The 20,762-nt window shown below is 46.2% G+C and overlaps 1 protein-coding gene across 2 annotated transcripts in view; it reads right to left on the reverse strand.

The window, feature by feature from the left end:
* Positions 1-17,466, reverse strand: part of TTC28 (tetratricopeptide repeat domain 28) — a 77,723-nt gene extending 60,257 nt beyond the window's left edge. For both annotated transcript variants that reach the window (XM_058036729.1, XM_058036728.1), the window contains exon 1: positions 17,388-17,466. In XM_058036729.1, the coding sequence (XP_057892712.1) occupies positions 17,388-17,414 (27 nt within the window). In that variant the 5' untranslated portion in view covers positions 17,415-17,466. The remainder of the gene's footprint in view (positions 1-17,387) is intronic.
* Positions 17,467-20,762: the final 3,296 nt, after the last annotated feature.

Here is a 20,762-nt window from a genome sequence, read left to right on the forward strand (position 1 = left end):
CATGAGAAAAACAGAGGATCTGTGAGGAATGAGCACAGATCTCCACGCACTAAATATAATATAGAGAATTGTTATAAATATACTATAAGGCATTCACTACCAGATGTTCTAATTTTTTCTATAACAAAAAAAAATTGATATTTTTATTTTATAATTTGATAAGGAATGTGCTAGGGCCATCCCTTACTGGGACTGAACACACAGATTATGCACACATTCATGCTACTGTGGCAAAATTGCAAACACACAGCCAAGCTCTGAAAAATGGCCATGTGATAGTTCTCACACAAGGCAGCCTACAGCCACAAAATAAGTCAAACCTGCTTTAGCAGATCAAGAAATCCTCTACCAGTCTCTTCAGAAAACTTACTTAGAGCCTGAAGCCTCTTAAGCCTGCCTAGGACAAACTTTTTGAGACCATCTTGGCATTTGCATTCTGACATTGTGTTAGAAGTCTGTCCATAACAAAACCCAAACCAAAAAAATGCACAAACAAAAACTTTTACCAAAAAATCTGAAAAAATTCCTGTCTGGGAAAACCTGCCTCCACAAGATTGCCTGTTTGTCAGCCACCATCAGCTGCTGTCCTACCCTGGCAAACACCACCTCAGACACGGGCACCTCTCACACCAGATCCTTCCTTTGAGGAAAGCAGTCTATAAACAATGATGCTGACATGTAATTCTGTCGCTATGCGTTTCATTTACAGCTGGGAGATTCTGTACAACAATCCAGGGGAAAAGCAGCCAAGAGCCACCATATTCCCTACAAGAACATCTGCTCCATGCCCAGCAGACACAGCAGTTCCAGCCACAATTCTCATGCCATGTGCAGCACCTCAGCCCTGCCACATCTCATCTCACATCTGTCCTAGAGAGGGACACAGCAGTTACAGACCTGGGTAGGAGTAAATGTTCCTTCAGTAATTCAGTCTCATTAAAAAAAAAAAAGAAAAAGTAATTCAGCAGGGTCTGAAGGTTTCAATTTCAATCACCTCCCCTCTGCCCTTTCACGTGACTGCTCCCAGAGGAAATCCTGCTTGGAGGCATCACTATTTCATGTACCTGAGTCAATAAGCCTGTGCTCTGAAATACACAATACCAAGAGAATACACTATCCCAATGCCTTTAAAGACACCCATCCCTACCCTACCACACTCTGATCCTCCTTCTGCACACACAGGACTCAGTACATTGCCTGCCAAGCATCTCCTTACATCACTCACCACCTGCCCCATCTCCCTGGCTCATGCCAGACTCCACATAGCTGAGCTCAGCCCCCAAGAGCAAGGACAAAGCTCACCCACAAGCACAGGACACAGGGCACTGCCTCAAACCGGTTATTTATTATTCTCAGCCACACAGGAAAAAATAGAGTGCTACCACAGTTTTTACTGGGAAAGATATGTTAGATAATGTAAAAGATTTGCTTTAAACATCAACAAGGTAGAAAATTATGACAATAACCCTCCTCCCAGGCTTTGGTATTATAAGCAGGTGGGAAAGAAAACTTTCAAGCCACCACTTCAGTTAAAATAGGTCTTTAGCTTGAAGGCAAAGAAAGATTCGGCTACAACTGAAGTCTGGAATTTCTAAAACATGTTTTGCAATTTTTAAGATATTATTACCATCAGTAGAGAAGATAACCAGTCAATTTATACAGCAGTCCAGACTCATGTAAAGACTGTTAAAAATGTAATTCAGTGGCAGAAGTAGGAATGTAGCTGCCATGAAATGCAGAGCACAGACACCTGGCAGGAGGCATGAAAGCAGCATCCTGGAAATATTATCTAAAATAACACCAATTTCTGCAATTGCTGGTTCTGGAAGTAAGGTCCTGGATCCCACTTTAAAGTCAACGCAGCCCAAACTGTTGAACCAAAGCAACACAGCTACTGACTGTGTGAGTATTCATCTCCTGAAATCCCGAGAGCCTGCAGCAGGATGATGCCACAGAGAGGTGAACTCTTCTCAGGCTGATCACATTAACCTGATGAAAAAGCCAGGAAAGGCTTTTCCTTTCCTGACAGCTCGTTGCTCTCTGTTCAGGGAGTCCCACCCAAGCTGGATGGACCCTGCAGATGCAGCCACAGAGGGACATAAAACCAGAGAGCCACTGCTGCACCAATCTTCACTTTTCTCCCTCTATTAAAAAGCTTTTATGTGCATTCATTAGGAAATTAAAAAGCAATAGCTCAAGTCACTGGATTTACAGCAAAAGGCAACTGAACACCCAACCTCATTGTTGGGAAATTTTCCTATTTAACAGCTTTTTGCCCCTTTCTACTGTAATTCCATTGCCCTCATCATCCCACATTGAATAATCTCTCCCTGACACATCCCTGTTTATACACATTCCATAATCACAGACTTTTATGTTCCCTACTCAGTCAGTTATCCAAATGATACAAATTCAGCCCCTTTGATCTCTCCTCATACATCAGTCCCTCCAGGCCCCTAATCACTTTTTTCACTCTTCTCTGAACTCCCTCCAGTAATGATGTGATTCTAATCCTCTGAAAGGAGAGGGTTTTGGCTCCAGTTCTTCCCACAGATGCAAGCAAACTAATTCAGAGAGACTCCACAAGCTCTGTGCATAGCACTGTCACCAGCCACCACACATTAGACAGTGACACTGAAACAAAGATGGAATTGTGTTGTGAATGCTGGAGAGCCAGAAGCTAAAGGAACCACAATGAAAATTAAAACAATGAACTGATCAGTGCTTTTATACAGTCACCAGGACTTCAGGGCAGTTTCCTGCCAGATGCTCTGAAGAAGGCAGGGTGGCTGTCCCGGGGTTTTACAAAACTACAGCTCCTGTAGCAGCTTCATGATAAATAAATACCCCAAGAAAATGGTGACCTGCCCACAGCCTGAGAGCTGTTTCACAGTTACCCTGCAGCAGCTGCAAGTGATCTGAGCCCTGCTTATACTGATCCAGTCCCTGGCATCCCACCAGAGGAGGAGACACTATTCACACCTCCACCAAAGGCCCTGGCCAGCTTGAGAGCCTCCAGAGGCTACACAAGACCTGTCTGTCATCATTCAGAACCAGTTTTGAACAATTTCCAAACTGAACTACAACAAATTTACTCCAATCTGACAGCCAGTAAGTAAACAACCATTAAATTCTACCCACAGATGTGTTGCCTGATTAGTGCATTCTTTGCTACAGTTCTGGCAAAGGAAGGTACATCAGAATCCACATGACTTGCAGAAAACTTCCCATTTTAGGCACAGGGATTAGACTGGGTCCCCAATCATACTGGAATTACAGGTACCCCAAGCTGGATCCCATGGGCACACCACCACCTCTGCTCTGGGGAAGATGCAGCTCTCCTGACTTCTCACACACCATGTGAGAGCCAGAAGAAGCCTTATGCAAAAAACAGATGGCAGCAACAGCTCAAAATGCTGCATTTCAATGATTAAGAGGTATCAGAATAAGAGAGAGACAGCTTGTGTTGGGCCACAAAGCATTACATCTGAGACTGTATGTCTGGGAGGGCACTGTGCTGCGAGCATGGAGAAGATGGAATTCATCAAAGCAGGATTCAAACCAGAGAAGTGCTGATGGAAGCAGGATGATGGGAATTGCAGGCACAGCAGGAGCTGCCATCTCAGCACCGCTGTAATGGCCACTGGTGATGCGTCTCCATGGCAGCGGGGACTGAGGTGGAACCAGGGCAGGAGAAGGGACAGCCCCAGTCCCAGGGGACAGGAGACCAAGCAGGACACACTCCAGTAGTGGCAGATGGGCTCTTTCCCTCATGTGTCCCTAAATGAGAGACTTGAGATAAATGGAAATGAAAACACTCCTGAAGTAGGTCCATAACAAAGGCAGGTCCTGAGCCTCAGCACCTCAGACCTTCCCCATCAGATGGAGGCACAGGGCTGCAGTGGAAAAACCCCAGGATAAGAACCCCTGAAACAGGCCCAGATGGAAACTGGGAAACTGATTTCAGTGCAGCTTTAAGTGACCTTTTGCACAAGACAAAAGCAACAGTGCTGTCTTCATTCCAAGTGCCTAACGAGACCAGGTGAGCACCTTAACAGATTCAAGGCTGGTCAAGTGAGTGACATTAGCTGTGACATTGGCTCAGCTGGTCAGAACATGGTGCTAATAATGCCAGGGCCATGGGGCTCATCCCCATACGAGCCATTCACTTAAGAGTTGGACTTGATGATCCTTCTGAGTCCCTTCCACCTCAAGACTATTCTGTGATTCTGTGAAAGAGTATTTTCCAATGAAAGGAAATGCCTTTTGGTCCCACTGGTCAAATGGATTCAATTGGACATGGCAAATGAAACAGCAGCAATACAGAGAGTGGGGACACCTCCCTGTAATCACTCCACTCACTGTCACCACCCAGACAGACATGGGGTACAGCTTCAGGTGAAGATGGTGGTCCTTTGGACACTGGGTGAAATGGCATGAGACACATCCTAGCTCCCAAGGGATGAACCAGAGCACCTGTGTACACAGCACCATTACCTTGGGGTAGGGTTCAGAGTTTGTAGGATTTACAGAAGCCACAGATTTTTCATGGAAGTAGATGGTTTAACTATTACCAGGACCATAAGGACTCCAGCAGACTGGTTAATGGTGTCTCTGGAAATGACTGCAAGGTTTGAGGTCACTTCTGCTGCAATGCAATGCAAATGAGTCCAGGTTAACAAAGCTAACATTTGTAACGGGGTGAATCCTAGTTTCAACTATTGGAACAAAACCATAAATCAGTCAATGTCCAGATGATTAACAAGATAAGATTAAGGTTAAAACCAGAAGTTTAAGAAGTAAATGTGGCACCTGGCAGGTCATCAGTCTTTTAAGCCTCTAGGGTGTAGATGCTCTAAGCAAAGAGGAGGCAGCCAAAAGCTCTGTGTGAAGGTTACTGGATCTGTTACTGCCTTGCCACATCACAAGGGACGTTATTTCTCCCTAAACTCAGCAGAGTGAGCCACAGACCATCAGCTCCCACTGCCACAGACTCAATGTACCACAACCTTAGATGGGGTAGGATCTGGGAAGAAAGAGCTAGGAAGAGGTTCAACATTCAAAAAGAAGCACAAAGAAAAGAAATCAGCATCTAGAATGGCAGATTCAATTTCATGTCTATATCTTAACAGCTGTGAATTCAGCTCATAACAAAAGTTTGAGTCAGAAAACTATATTCACCCATTCTGCTTGTCCTAGGCTGCATATCTGCCTGTCATTCAACTGTCACACTTATCCATTCACTGTGTACTGTGAAAACAATTGTAAAGAATTTTAATTATGCCTCAGAAGACACATCATCTCCAGGAGAGAGAGAGAGACAGACACATGGTCCACCTGCATATTTGAGTCTAATTTCCCTCAGGAAAATTTTCCTCTAATGCATTATTTCACATCAGACAGCCTACCACACAGAGCAACTTGCCAGGCTGCACTAATTGTTAACAGTTTGGGGTTGATCACGTTCTGTTTTTAAAGCCATGTACAGAGCCAGTCAGGATTGTGAGAGCACAAAGACAACCTATTCAGAGGGATGCCGACCTACAGAAGAAAACAAATGCTGTAGATGGGAAAATGAAGACAAAAAAGACAGTGATTCAACCTGAATCCCAGAGCCTCAAATCTAAGCATGACTGTAACTGGGCATTTCCCATCTCAGTGCCATCAAACTGGATCTCTTTGTCTGATATCAAACTGAACAGGGAATTTTCGCTGCTAAGACCTTTGTTCTGTAACAGAGAGAACCTAAATGCATTACTACTCTTGCAGGATTACTTCTGTGCATTGAATAAAAACTAGGGGAAAGTTTAAGTAATTGTGGCTTTGGGGAACTTTGTATCTCCCTCACTGAGTGCCTGTACAAAATATTAAATATTTCCCTACATTTCTTTACCCACTGAAACACAGACCTAGTCATTCTAATCACTGCACACATTGATATCCAAAATAAAAGACATCTAGACTTGGAAGAGAGAGGATTTCATAGGCAAAAGGCTGCAGAGAACAGTACCCAGGCCACTGGAACTCCTCCTCACTAATTATCCCAGAGTGTCCATTTGCTATGTAACCAAGGGAGAAGTGTGTCAGACTGTGGCAAAGCTGTCTTCAGCAGCTTGTGGAATGTTTCTCCGAGCCCTGATGCAATTAACTGCCAGTAAAGTGCTGAGGCAGGCAGAATTAGGAGGCTATAACAAATCAAGTATATAATCCTACACCATTTACATTTAAAACAGCTGAATTGCTTTTAACTCACAGAGCTGTAGCATGTTTACAATTTCATTTCATCTGATCTAGATGTCTTATTCCCCAACCAGGACAAATAAAAAAATCCAGTTTCAAGGCAAAAATGGGGAAAGACTCAAAAACAAGGTACAGCTCTCCAAAGCTCCCTGACCCAAGTGGCAAGACTGGCCATCCGGAGCCACCAGCACACCCTCAAAGTCACTGCAAACTATAAGAAACACAAAAAAAAATAAAATATTATTACCCCAGAAGCTCTTGTTTAGCTCAAAGGAAGTTTGAGTAATGCACAATATGGAGATTGCTGGGTCCAGGAAACACTTTCCCATAAAAACAAGCATGCACAAACTCCAACATTCTTGCTGTAATATCCAGTTAGCGGCAGAGAGAGCAAAGCAACTGCTGCTGAAGTGTTATAAAGCTCTGTGGTGGGAGAGGGGGGAGGTATGAGGGGAAATGAACATTTCCATAGACTCTGAAGACTTCTAAGGAGGTCTATTTAAAAAAAAACTCCAACAAACCACAAACAAACACACACACAAACCTGTTTCTGAAAAGACAGTAAAAGCAAGGTTTGACAAGGTCTTAAGCTTAATCTGCAGTGTAAGAAAAATAATATACATTATTCAACAGTACTGTCTTCAGCAATCCTGGCATAAAATGGTTGGGCAGACCCAGTTCCAACAGCTACTGAGGATAATGGGAATTTCTCTGCTAACTTAGCTGACTTTTAGCCTGGACTGCTGGACGGACTTTGCTGCTACTGCTCAGAGGATAATGCCAATTACAAAGGCAAGCAGCACAGAGAATCCACCAAATGCTTTTAACTTCTGCCAGCTACACAAAAAACAGAATTTATGTCTCAGAAAAACATAAAAGTGACACCTGTACTCAAACAACTCACCACCATCCAATCAACTGCATTACAACTGGGACACCTTGGGAGCAAGTGCTGACAGATTTCCCTGATTCCCACAGCTGCCTTCCCAGCCCTCCCCAGGACAAGAAGATGCAGGACACCCAGGGGTGCTGGCCTTGCTGCCCAGCCACTCACACTGCTTTAACTGCAGGAACAATGCTGATTTCAAAGGATCATGGCTTGTTTAGAGTCACCCGAGCTGGAGCACAGCTGGGGCTCCTGCCCATATGGCAAATTTCTCTCTTTAATCTAACTTTGATAGTGAGATGTGTTAAATCTTTGATTTTATTGGCAGATACTGACTGTATTTGCCTAACCTCTGAAGCCTGGTGATTGACAGTGTTAATGTACTTTTTAATAGATGAAAAGGGAAACGACAGCTTTTGGCTCACTTTCAAGCACATTTCTTCACTGCAAAATACTCTACAGCTCAACCTGCTTTTCATGCAACCTAAGAAATCTATTCTTTATAGTGTTGCTAATAACTGGTGGTATGCTGAAGAAAACTGTAGCTCAATAGGAACACTTACTGTGGGAGCTACTTGACTTCCTGAAAGGAAGATATTTTCTTCCTTTCTTTAATCTCAGCTGCATTGATCTGATCTTAGAAAATCCCAGACAGAAGTTAAACACTGCTTCAAAATGATTTCTCCATTCTTTCTACACCAAACAAAGCTTACCCTCAGACTTTTCAAGTGCAGCAGTTATAACAAGGCACTGGTGCTTCCAGCATCAAAGTGATCTGTATGGACTGCTGAGGCTGAGGGACTGCACTGTTCCACATGAAGGAAACTGTTCACACAATCACTGGTTCTATGGTTTGGACATGAAAGCCAACCCTGTTCCACCTTCCACTATCCTAGATTGCCCCAAACCCCATCCAACCTGGCCCTGGACACTTCCAGGGATGGGGAAGCCACAGCTGCTCTGGGCAACCTGTGACAGAGCCTCAGCATTCACATGGAAGGATTTCTAGCAAGTCTGAGGAGGGGGAAGCTGTGGTTTGCATTACATGCTGTGAGAGACTGGCAAAGGTGTTTCTGTGCCCAGATATCCTTGTCACAAGTCTGCATCTGAGCAAGAGCTAATACTCAGAACCCAGAAATTCATGAAAGGGCTCTCCAACCATAACAGAGTAACATTTCTATGGAAAATGGGAAGGTGCCAAGTCATAAGAGTCTCTGCAAAGGCCCAATTAACATGAATAACACAGCTGGATATTTTATGTATCAGTTAAGTCCCTCCTTCCTGCCACTTAAGAGTAAAAATATTTGAATGTTTTATGGAGGTTAATTCATGCTTGCTTAGGTGTGATTCCACTTTAAGAGAGGGCAGAATAGACTCTTGCAGCCATCCATACAGGACAGCCTGTCTAAATGGTGTTTGCTGAAGGAAGTCACAGCAGAGGAGGTTTGTCAGAGAAATGTGAATAGTTGCCAGAGTATCAAAGGAATTGCTTTTCCTTCCATCCCAGACTTGGGTTTCAGAGTAGATCAGCTGATATCATCACCTGACAGGTTACAAGATAATCAGAAAAGGAAAGAGTAACGGCAAAGTACAAAGAAAAATACAGAGAAATCTAAAAGAAAAAACAGCATGGTTTACCAGGAGGGCAGACAGTTGATTTTATCCCTGTGATGGCTGTTTAGTTCAGAATACAATCTGCCATGCTTCTTTACAAATACACAACATCCCAATTAATCTGAGGTGGCAGCAGCTCCCAGATCTGCACAATCCCTTTGGACCCTGCACCAGAGCAATGGCCAAGAGAAGCATCTTGGCTACCAAATTCTCTGCATGTCCACCACCACAGCACTGAGCCCAGGCTGCAGAACCTGCCTCCTCCAAACACCACAGAACCCAGGATTCAGATCCTGCCTCCTCCAAACACCACAGAGCCCAGGATTCAGATCCTGCCTCCTCCCAAACACCACAGAGCCCAGGATTCAGAACCTGCCTCCTCCAAACACCACAGAGCCCAAGATTCAGAACCTGCCTCCTCCAAACACCACAGAGCCCAGGATTCAGATCCTGCCTCCTCCCAAACACCACTGAGCCCAGGATTCAGATCCTGCCTCCTCCAAACACCACAGAGCCCAGGATTCAGATCCTGCCTCCTCCAAACACCACAGAGCCCAGGCTGCAGAACCTGCCCAGCTCATGAGGTGCCAGCTCCAGCTCAGCTCAACCCATCACTGCAACACCCAAATTCAACACCCAACTGTCCAAACAGCACCCTGTGTCCAGGAAAGATTCAATCACTTGCACAGCAACCACACAAAGTGCTTCTACAAACTGTTTTCCATTAAAAGGACAGAAATTATTTGCAACTGAAGCCACTGCACCTAATTCTTATTGAGAGACTCAGACTAGCCTAACCCATAAACATTCCCACCTCAGCTGTGCAATTTTGTTTCAATGTAGGCAAGAAACTACACAAGCCCAGATCTGGGTTATTCAAATAGCTGTAGGCACTGAATTGTAAGTGCTGCCCTGGAAAGCATGTAATCATAGCTTGCAAAAGGTTGCCACACTTACGTTCATCTCACAATCCTCATTTACTCCATTAAATGCGGTAAGCTACTAAATAATAAAAAGAAGAATAAAAGAAACAATAAGTAACTTTGACAGAAAGACATGTATTTTTATATAATGGGGGAAAAGTGGGTTTTTTTTAAACATGACTTATTACTCTCTATCAAAAAATAAAAAAATAAAAAAAAACACTGTACCAGCAAGGCTCAGAGGGCAGAGAGGTGCTGAGGAGCCAAGCCCCCTGTCACCAAACACACTTTCCAAGGGTCACTCCCAAGCAGCCAGTGGATCCACAAAGCATCCTGAGCAGGGCAGGAGCAGGGAGCAGCTCTGGCCAGGCAGCTGTGCTCCTGGGGAACAAACCCAAGCTCTGCTGACAGCACAATCCATACAGCTTTAATAAATATCCCAGTAGGAATGTTACTGACACTTTTAACTGTGGCTAACCAAAGCGTAATGGTCTCAGAGATTGTTCCAATTAAGCTGATGACACAGACAGGTATTTTATTATTTATAAAGCCCTGGGTTTTGCAGCATAGGAGAAAGCAACGTGAGAGCATTTCTCTATTCATTACTCCAAACCTTTTCAAATCAGCATCTCTGCAAAAAATCCCTCTATGCTGGGCTTCTGCTGTTACCCCACATTAGGCTCAGTTAGGAACCACTGTGTTTGCCTCACACAGGGAATCCTTTTCCATTCCTCCAGAGACAAGCTTTCCTTCCCAAACACTCTGTGGCTGAACCAGTCCATCCAACCTGTATCAAGAAATTCTACTATTTCATTTTGCCTGTATTTTCTCAGATTTGTATGCTTAGCTGCTCTTGTCAAGCTAATATTCCAAGTTCCAGTTAAATACACTCAGCAATACAAGCTGCTGCTTCTCTTACAAATTGACCCAGGAATCCCTATTACAAGGGTTGATTTACCAGAGCAGGATATTTCTACTTAAATAAAGTAACACAGAGAAGAATGTTACAAACATACTAAAAAGCACTAACATCATTTGGCAGCTGAAGATTTCATTCTCTCCACAAAACATTGTGAAGTGACATTGAAACTAATCAGAAAGACTTCAAATCATGAAATTATTTTCCAGTGTTCAATTCAAATACAGACCTCTGACAAACATGTACAAACACAGCAAGATGATGAGCTGTGCAGAGCAGTGCTTACAAATCCAACCTGACTCCAGAGTGCAATGTAGGTACAATGCACACATCCTGCACCCTTGCTATAAGGCATAAGTTCTGACCTTAGCCAGCTCTCACATCCTCTTCTTTCACCTCCACCTACATCTAACTTCATGCTCATTTTTAACCTCTTTTGTCAGCTCTTGAAGCAATAGACCCAGTCTAACAGAAGCTTTGTACATGTCATGGATTTTTCTTCTAAACCAAAGTAAGCTCTAGTAGAAATTCAAATGGATGAGCAGGGCTGAAGGGATGATTTTAGGTGTATCAGAAGGTTACAAGGCCCATACACAGGAATTAAGGAAGATTGAATTAATCATCTAAAAGGATTCAAATATTGCAAGTAGAGCAATTTCATTTCCTAACAGGAACAAATTCAAACAATTTCCCTTGCAGAAATTTCCATAATTACAAGTAATAATTATCTTCTACACTGAAATTCTGCAGTGCAGCACTTACTGCAAAGGACATTCCTATCAAATGCTCTATTTAGGAAATAGAGGAGGAATATTTTTCTTGGTGAATTCTATGTTGCCATTACACTGATTAACCCACATTTCTGCTCTGCCAAAATATGCATCTATCTTTGATAACCTTAACAGAATCACTAAACCCTACTTAATGACTCTATAATTAGGTTTTCATAAAACCCTAAAATATATGGATTTTTAGAAGTGCATGCAGAAGAAGAGGAATAGATCATATCCACAGATTACATCAAAGGAAGATCAGTTATAGCACTGCATATTGGACATACAGTTCTGTTCTGCTGAGGGAATCAAAGGCTCCAAGACAGCATTTGGATTTGCATTCCTTTTTGGGCAATAAGGACAAGTATGGCAACAGCTGCTCCAGTATTTGCAAAAACTGTATAAATGCAAACAAAATACCAGAGGTTACGAGAAACTAATATTTGCATTTGTTGGTTTTGTGCACAAGGAAAATGTCTGTCAGCTGTTCTCCTTGTGCATAAGGAAAATGTCTGTCAGGACCATGTAATGTCAGTTATTCACCATTTTTCATAAGCAAATATGTACAATCCCACATCTCTTGTGACCAGCTGTGAGAGCACAGTCCATTGGATTGCTGCTGCCCCCATACATCTCTGTTATCCCATAATATCCCAATTCAGCCTTCCAGCAGGACAGCAGAACATCCTGCTCCAAGCCTGTGGAAAGGGAGCACAGTGTTCACTGATCTGCAGTGATGGGCTGAGCTTGCTCAAAGCACAGCATCTTCCAGAACAAGAGTTTTCAAAGGAAATTTATCAGAGCTAATGACTGACCCTACAGATAAACAGTATTATCAAAGAGTGTTTAGTGTGCTGAAAGACTCTAAACAGTCACAGACAGGTGAAGGTCAATCATCCATACAGCAGGAGACCCTGAAGCACAAGAGATGAGAAAGGAAACGGCAATTTGATAGCAGGATATAAAATGATAACATTTTGGGGGACTGTCCTCTCAGAAGTTGCTGGGTCTTTGCTGTACACAATACAGAAACAGAAAAAGAGCTTGCAACACCAAGCAGGTGTCAGGTACCTTACAATGCCCATAAGACTGGAAGTGAAGATATAAAAATTCTCATCAGATATAAAAAATCTTGGATAGTGCACTATAGTTAAAAAGTACACATTTCATAACAGAAATTTGTGTGAAATGGGGTAAGACCTACCAGAATTTTGCAGAATTTTCTACTGGAAATGTTCAATTCAGCCCTGCTCTCACCCAGTCAGCCTTCCCCTCAAGGAGGTGCCCTCATGCTCTCCCTCTCTGAAAGAAGCTTTTTTATTTCAGTCATTGTTAGGAGGAAGGCAGGACACTGGTCCATCCCAGCAGAACAACAGATTACCAGCTCAGATCGCTATGAATTCAGGCATAACATCATTCCAGAGCCAAGGACTGGATTGCCTTAAATGGAAAAGATCTGCAATATTTAACAGGTCAGGAATACTATCCTTTTCTGTTTATTTAAGCATATAAGAGGGTAGATTTAGATTTTAAAAGTCTCTTAAAAATATAAAATAGGAAAGCTCATGAATACTTCTCTGACAACTGCCAGTTATGAAAGCAGGGAAAGAAGCAAGGGTGAGAAAGGAAAAGAAGAAAAAAGGGGGAAAATATTTTTAAAAAATTAATTTGCTTATTTTCATCTAATATGAACAGAATTCTGGAAATCAGTTTGATTTTACAGCTTAGAAAAATCATCGTATTTGCCACATCAGTAAATCCTCATGCAACCAATCCCAGTGCTGCCCATCACCTGCCAACCTGCCCAGAGAAGGAAGGACACCAAGGTCAGCTGAGCCCATGCTCCTCTGCAGGAATGATCAGCCTTGCAAGCATTCCCCAGCCCTTTCCCACAGCATAATCCATTCCACCCCGCAACACAGAGTGAAAAAGTGACTTTTACACCAATGGCCCACCCAGGGGCTGCCCATTCCATTCCCCATGGAAAAGGACTCCACAGCCTGTGACATTTTAGCTGCAGCACAATACAGATTGCAATCACTGTAGATTCCCCACAGTGCTTGCTTGTAAGAGTCACACAGACATCATTACTGACAAGAACAAGGTCACAAAAAGGTATTTCATTGTTTCTAGTGAATAACAGAGGTTGTCCCAGGAACCCAAACATTCCCATTCAACCCCATTTCAGCTCCAAATGGCACAGCAAGAAAACAGCTCCTCTCCCATGGAGAACATGATGTGTGTGCCCAGATTCAGTAGCAGCAGGAACAGATGGAGCCAGGAATGGTGGCACAAAGTTACAGATTACAAGGAAAAAGAAACATAAATCTGAGCTTTTGGATCCTACTATTACACAGTGACCAAGATGAAATGCACTAATCCAGTCTCCAGCACGTACTGAAAATACAAACAGAGGACTTGGACATACCATCATATACACATTCAGATTTCAAAAAACAAATACTGATCTCCAAGAGAGTAACTTATGGCAGAGAGATAATGAGATTTGCATGAATTTCCTAAGAGCATATTTTCTTCTGTACTCCAGGAAAACTGAAGAAGCTGTTTGTACACAGAGGCATAACACATGAATGAATCTTCTTACAGAAATGTTCTTGGTAAATATGGCTAACTTGTGGCAGTGAGGAACAAAGGGATAGCTCAGCTCAGCCCTGTGTTGCTATTGATGATTTACTGAATGCTTCATGACATCCACACCCACCACAGTCAGTTCAGGTTTTGTCCAGCATTTAGTCACAGAATTGATTAGCAATTGACTCCTCTGTGCAATTTTGTTTAGTATCTAAACCAGCTGCTGTTATCACGCTCAAGCAGGCAGAATTTCCCACACTGCTCCTACATATAAACAAGGTATATTTCATAAACATGAAGCACCACTTCATACAACTTGCTGGCTTGAACAGTTTGGAAAGAAGGGCTTTCATCTGAACTCCAGTACCCCATCAGGCACTCACAATTATAATGATATTTTTATCATTATCCATAGGTTCACTATTCTGCATCAGCAAACATGACCACACCACCATCCACACCATTCTTTTCTCCTCTTAGCCCAGAGCAGCAGCAAACCCTGGCCAACAACAGGTCAGAGCAGCCCAAGGAAAGTGCAGGGCAAAAATCACCATTTCACTGAGGAGGGAGCCACTTGAGCCAGCATCCCGTGGGCAGCACACGTGGCTCTGGCAGCAAACTGTACCCTGGAGCCAAAGGAATCTTCAAGAAGATTTTTGATTTCAGAATTTCAAAAAGAGGTTTTGATAAAGGAAAGACTTGGTTCCAGAACTACAAGAACTGCCAGCCTGCCCTCAGTGCCAGAGAAGATCATGGAAGAGGTCAGCAGAGAAGGGAACAGAGCGGGGGAAGGTCTGGAGCAAATCTGATGAGGAGAAGCTGAAGGAGTTGCAGGAGTTGGGGAAGCTCAGAGGGGATCTTCTCCCTCCCTTCAACTCCCTAAAGGAGGCTGTAGCCACCTGAGGGTTATTCTCCTGAGTAACAAATGACAGGACAAGAGGAAATGGCCTCAAGTTATACCAGGGAAGGTTTAGTTGGATATTATTGAAAACTTCTTCATGGAAAGAGTTGTTCAGCCCTGGCAAGGCTGCCCAGGGTAGTGGTGGAGTCATCATGCCTGTAAATGTTCAAATCCATGTGGATGTGGCACTGGGGTACATGCTTTAGTGGTGAAATGGTGATGCAGGGCTGACAGTTGGACTTGGCGTCCAAACATAACAATTCTATGAAATTCCTAAAATCTGAGCTGCTGAACACACTGACATGGCTGATTTTATGCTTTTCAAAGAATATGATCAATGTAACGAATCAGTCATGGCTGCAGCCAGACCCTGTACAATTCCTGGCTCCTGAGACGCTGTCAGTGCAGTTGTGCTCACCCAAAGGCAGGGGATGGAATTCCAGCCTGATTTCCCAAGGCAACAGACTCACACACTGCCCTGGCAGCCCCTGGCTCCTGGGCCCAGTGCCTGCATCCCAGGGCACTTGGCCAGCATGGACCTTGCTCTGGACTGGAAGACAAGGATGCAGGGGGAACCTGGAAGGAAGTGGAGCCAGAGGTGAGTCACCAAGGTCCACAGGAAAAGAGTCTTTATTAGTTCTGATGCTAGTGGGAAAATATCAGTAAACAACAGTCATTTTTTTAAACTTAAAAACACACATGGTTTACAACAGGAGTATTTCAGCCACAAGCAAATTCAGTTTTTCACTTGCTGAAGGCAAGAGAACTGGTTACACATTCCAGGCAATAGCTGTATCTGTGAATCACCAGACAAAGGAGCATACTCCAGGGTTACACACAGGACTAATAAACTGCATGAGACACAGCACCATTTCACAGCTGTGAAAGCAAATATCTTTCAATGAGCAAAACACCTAAAACATTTAATAACAAAAACACGGGTAAAGCAAAAGAACACAAGCATAAACAAATAAATCAAGGGAGACTCCCGATTCAGTGAAGCAGCACAAGCATTCAGCTCCTATTTGGGTATTCTAACAGGGACCAGACAGGGAAATGACTTCTCGGAAGTCACTTGAGGAAAGGACCAGCAGTACCAGGGGCTGTGGTGCCACTCAGAGCTGCCCTGTCTCATTTTCTGTGCCAGTCAGAGCCGGGGCAGCAGAATCCCCTGCGTGGTGTGCACAGCCCCTTTGCTGAGGCTGCTGCGAGCAGCACATGACGGCAGCGCTGCAAGGGCAGCGGGCCAGCAGAAATCCCAGCTCACGTGAGGCTGCTGGCAGCTCAGCCTGAGGAACCTCTGCTGAGATTCCCTGGGACTACAGCTGAACACACAGCCCACCCCAACACGAACACAGTTTGCATCACACCACATCAGGAACAGGAATTATTTTTTGCTCAGGCAAGCCTGACAGTTCAGAGGAGTTCAGCTGTCTTGTGTGCCCTCCACACAATCAAATTTGGTTGCCCAAAATCAACTCGATTTGGACACAGACAATAATGCAGAGAAAAAAAAGAACCATCTGACATGGTGATTTAAGCATAAGTGGGTGAGCCAATACTGCCGAGTGAATCCTGACACTCTGAACAGAATCTTCCAGAGCCGAGGAGTCCAGCCAACAGCCAAGAATAATATTTCAGTGGTTCAGTCAATACAGCTGTAACCATGGCCTGGAGGGGTTTCCACAGCCGTAACCACAGGAGTGACTGCACATTCGTTTGAAAATAGTAAAAACAGACATTTAAAAACCTACAGCTTGTAGACATCTTAAAACCAGTTTGAAAGGAGGCACAGAGGGACCTGAAAAATGCACCAACACTCCCACCAAGCTTGACTGTCATCTGTTTATCCTTCTTACAAGACAATGACTTGAAATAAGAACTCCTCTCACTAGGTACAATCACTTGCTTGAAAAAAACCTGTAGGAAGAGCTTCAGACTAGCTGAAAAGAGATGAGGTAGCCGTGTACAAAGCCTGAGTGATCAGCCGGAGCTGCAGTGGCACAAGGCACGTTCCAACCAGGACAGTCTAACACCGTTTATTCGCGTCTCACACTCACAGCCAGAGACACTCTCATGCCTTTCACATATGATTCCGATTTCTTCCCTGATGTAAGACACAGTATCACACAACATGCTACAGAAGGAGCCCTGCTGGTTCAAGCAGGCTTTCCCAAACGAGAAAAGAAAAACAACTAAAAGCCAAACAAAAAACTAAAATGGAAAAAAAAAAAAAAGGAAATAAAAAGTTTAATAGTCCACAGCTGCCAGGAGCAAAGGGTCACTGCCGCAGAGGGGCGGCACAGCCCACTCGCTTTGCTGGGTTTTCCCTTCAAAGAATATCCATAAAACGCGCTGCCAAGCGCCACGGAACAGCGTCCCGGCCGCGGCCCCGCACGGACCCCGCGCTCCGGCCGGGCGGGCCCTCCGCGGGCACCGGGAGCCGCGGCCGTGCCGGGGCGCGGCCCGAGCGCCGCCCGCGGCTCCGAGAGCTCCCGCCGGGGCCGGGGCAGCGCCGAGGGACCCCGCCGGCACTCACCTTCTTCCGGGGCTGCCATTTCATCATATTTGTAGAGCGGGGACGTGCAGCATCAAGGTGGCGCTGGGGCGGCGGGCGCAGCGGGGCCGCAGCCCGCGGTCATGCTGCCCGGCCCCGCCGCCAGGCCCGCGCCGCGTCCCGCGGGACAGCAGCCGGCCCGGCCGCGCGGGCCATGGGCGGGGGCTGTGCCCAGCCGGCGGCTCCGCCCGCACCGGTCACGCCCGGGGCCCGCGGGGCGCGGCCGCTCCCGGGCGCATCGCGGGCGGCGAGACCCGAACCAGGACACGGCCCCGGCCCGGCCCGCCCGGCGCGCGGCAGCTCGGGGGCGGCACCCGCCCGGCCCCGCCCCCGCCCCGCCCCCGCCGCACGCGAGCGGGCACGGACGCACCGGGCACAAGGGGGCGCTGCGAGCGGGAGCGGCTCTGGCGCCCCCTGTCGGTGCCACCCGGCACAAGGGGGACAGCCCGGGGGGCACCGGCACAGGGGGACAGCCCCCATGTCAGGGGCACACGAGGACAGCCCCCATGTCAGGGGCACACCGGGACAGCCCGGAGGGCACCGGCACACGGGCGCAATCCTCATGTCAGGGGCATACGGGGACAGCCCGGGGGGCACCGGCACACGGGGACAGCCCCCATGTCAGGGGCACACGGGGACAGCCCGGGGGGCACCGGCACATGGGGACAGCCCCCAGTGTCAGGGGCACACTGGGACAGCCCGGGGGGCACCGGCACATGGGGACAGCCCGGGGGGCACCGGCACACGGGGACAGCCCGGGGGGCACCGGCACAGGGGGACAGCCCCCAGTGTCAGGGGCACACGGGGACAGCCCGGGGGGCACCAGCACATGGGGACAGCCCCCAGTGTCAGGGGCACACGGGGACAGCCCCCAATGTCAGGGGCACACGGGGACAGCCCGGGGGGCACCGGAACACGGGGACAGCCCCCAGTGTCAGGGGCACACGGGGACAGCCCGTGGGGCACCGACAGATGGGGACAGCCCCCAGTGTCAGGGGCACACGGGGACAGCCCCCATGTCAGGGGCACATGGGGACAGCCCGGGGGGCACCGGCACATGGGGACAGCCCCCATGTCAGGGGCACACGGGGACAGCCCGGAGGGCACCGGCACACGGGCGCAATCCTCATGTCAGGGGCATACGGGGACGGCCCCCATGTCAGGGGCACACGGGGACAGCCCTTGTGTCCGGGCACGGAGACATCAGGGCACGGGGACAGCACCCTCGTGTCAGGGGCACACGGGGACAGCCCAGCACACGGGGACAGTCCCTGTGCCCTGCACACAGGTGAGCCCCGGGCACACGGAGGAGCAGCAGGAAGGGCTGTGCAGCCCCAGCTCTGCCCTCTGTTCACGCTCTTTTCCCGTGGCGCTGTCGCTGCCAGGGCTGGGGCTGCAGCAGAGCCGGGCACTGTGGCCATCTCCAAGGATCCGGTTATTCCAACATCACACAGCTCCAGCCCGAGCTCTGGGGCTGTTTTGAGGCTGTTCTAATAGGCTCAAGAGAGTTACAAATCCTTAGGGCATGAACACAGTACAGTTTAATTCCATGCTTACATTACTGAAATGGTGCATTGCTGCGGGAATGACCAACAATGCAGCATCTCGGAGGTAAACAATAAACTTAATGGCAAATGTAATATCAAAACACAGGTCAAAAAATATTCACTGCCAAGTCCCTTGGAAATACAGCACTTGCTTCTTTCCATTGCAGCTCCTCAGTGCCAAAGGACAGCATGCCTTGGGTCTCAGGGAGACCAGAGCACTGACAGGGGTATTTCAGATCCAACCCTGATGCTTAGATGCCACTCCCTTCCACAGTGACACAAAACTCAGCTATACACCCAAAGCTGCTTTCAGCAGGTCCCATCTTGTCCCACTACCTTCAAACGTGAGCTCTGTGTTTCTGTTCCCACACTTTCCTCTGGATTACTGGAGTTTGAGTGCACGTGGCAGCATGGTGTGGAAAGTGAAAAATAAAGCTTTGAAATGCAGCAAGGACTGAAAAGAACAGGTGTGGCCTGGAACAGGAACTCCTGCTGGTTTTACTCCTCAGAGCTAGTGTCTCACAGAGCTCTGCCCTGCAGCAGAGCAGTGGGCCCTGGAACTCAGATTTCCATAAATTGAAAAACTGGTATTGACAATTCTGAAGAGCTCTGTACAAAGCAGTTGGTGCCTGAGTCAAGAAAATAAGTGCTCAGCATCAGACAATGCCATTCTCCACGTGGCTGTCAGAAGGAAGCTTCGTCAAATTCACACAGATTACAAAATGTGGTGTTTTGACATAATCAACAGGAGGTTTTTGAAATTCTTCCCAAGTAAGGATAATTAAGTGGAAGCAATGCAGGAGCTGTCATGAGAGACTGTAATGTTACAGTTAATGGCTTAAACATTGTTATGAAGGACTTACTGCCCATTATGGCAACACTGTGCAAAGAAGCTGAGACCACAAAAGCCCACCCCTCCCTGGATGTGACTCCTGACTGAAGCATAAGGGAACTTGAGATAAGATAAAGGTGACACCATTTCCAATCATCTCAGGTCCAGTGACAAGGAAATACATAAACAAACATATTTTATTCATTTTAGTACTTTAGAGAGAATAATGGTCATTATTTTGGCCAGTTAGCACAAAATCATCCAGCACAATGACAGCCTACACCAATACTTTGTAATTTTTTACTTTCCTTGATTTACTGGTGTTTTTAAAATTTGCATTGTAGATCTGACAGTCCAGTATATGGTCCTCCTTTCCTACACTCAGTGAACACCAGAAGCAAGCTGTGCATTATTAGACATATCTGATAGCTCTCAATCTTACAGCTCAATGGATAAAAAACCTTTTAAAGCATCTTCTTCAAATTAATCTTTGGCAAGAACCTAGAACTGTCTGATGTATTACCACATTTCTTGCATAATCCTTTCTTTTCAATAAATTCTAAGTTGATATCTTTGTTACACTTTGAAATTCATTTTGCTCAACTCAAGTAAGCATCACTCAGAAACAATCACACAGTGCAAATAGGAAAAGGTCCTGTTGGAGATGGCTTGTTGAGCAGTTTGCAGGTCAGGCTATCCAAGCAGAATGAGAATTCAGTTCATTGTGTCACTCTACTTAGATAGCAGCTAAACTGGTCAGTGCTGGTCCATGAAGACTCAGAGTACCAACCTGCACTTCCCTGGCAGTGTGAGATGCCAGCACTTCAGTAACACCCACACAGCCAGAGCACTGCAGACCAAGCTCCTAACAGCTGAGTCCCCTGGCAAATTCATGAATGATAATGAAATCTTCTGAATTTATTAAAGCAGCTTTCAATTCATTAGACAGTGCTTCTGTGTCTGCCACTTTCCCCCCCT

Source organism: Melospiza georgiana, chromosome 18 (assembly GCF_028018845.1).
Source record: "Melospiza georgiana isolate bMelGeo1 chromosome 18, bMelGeo1.pri, whole genome shotgun sequence".
Classification (NCBI taxonomy): Eukaryota; Metazoa; Chordata; class Aves; order Passeriformes; family Passerellidae; genus Melospiza; species Melospiza georgiana.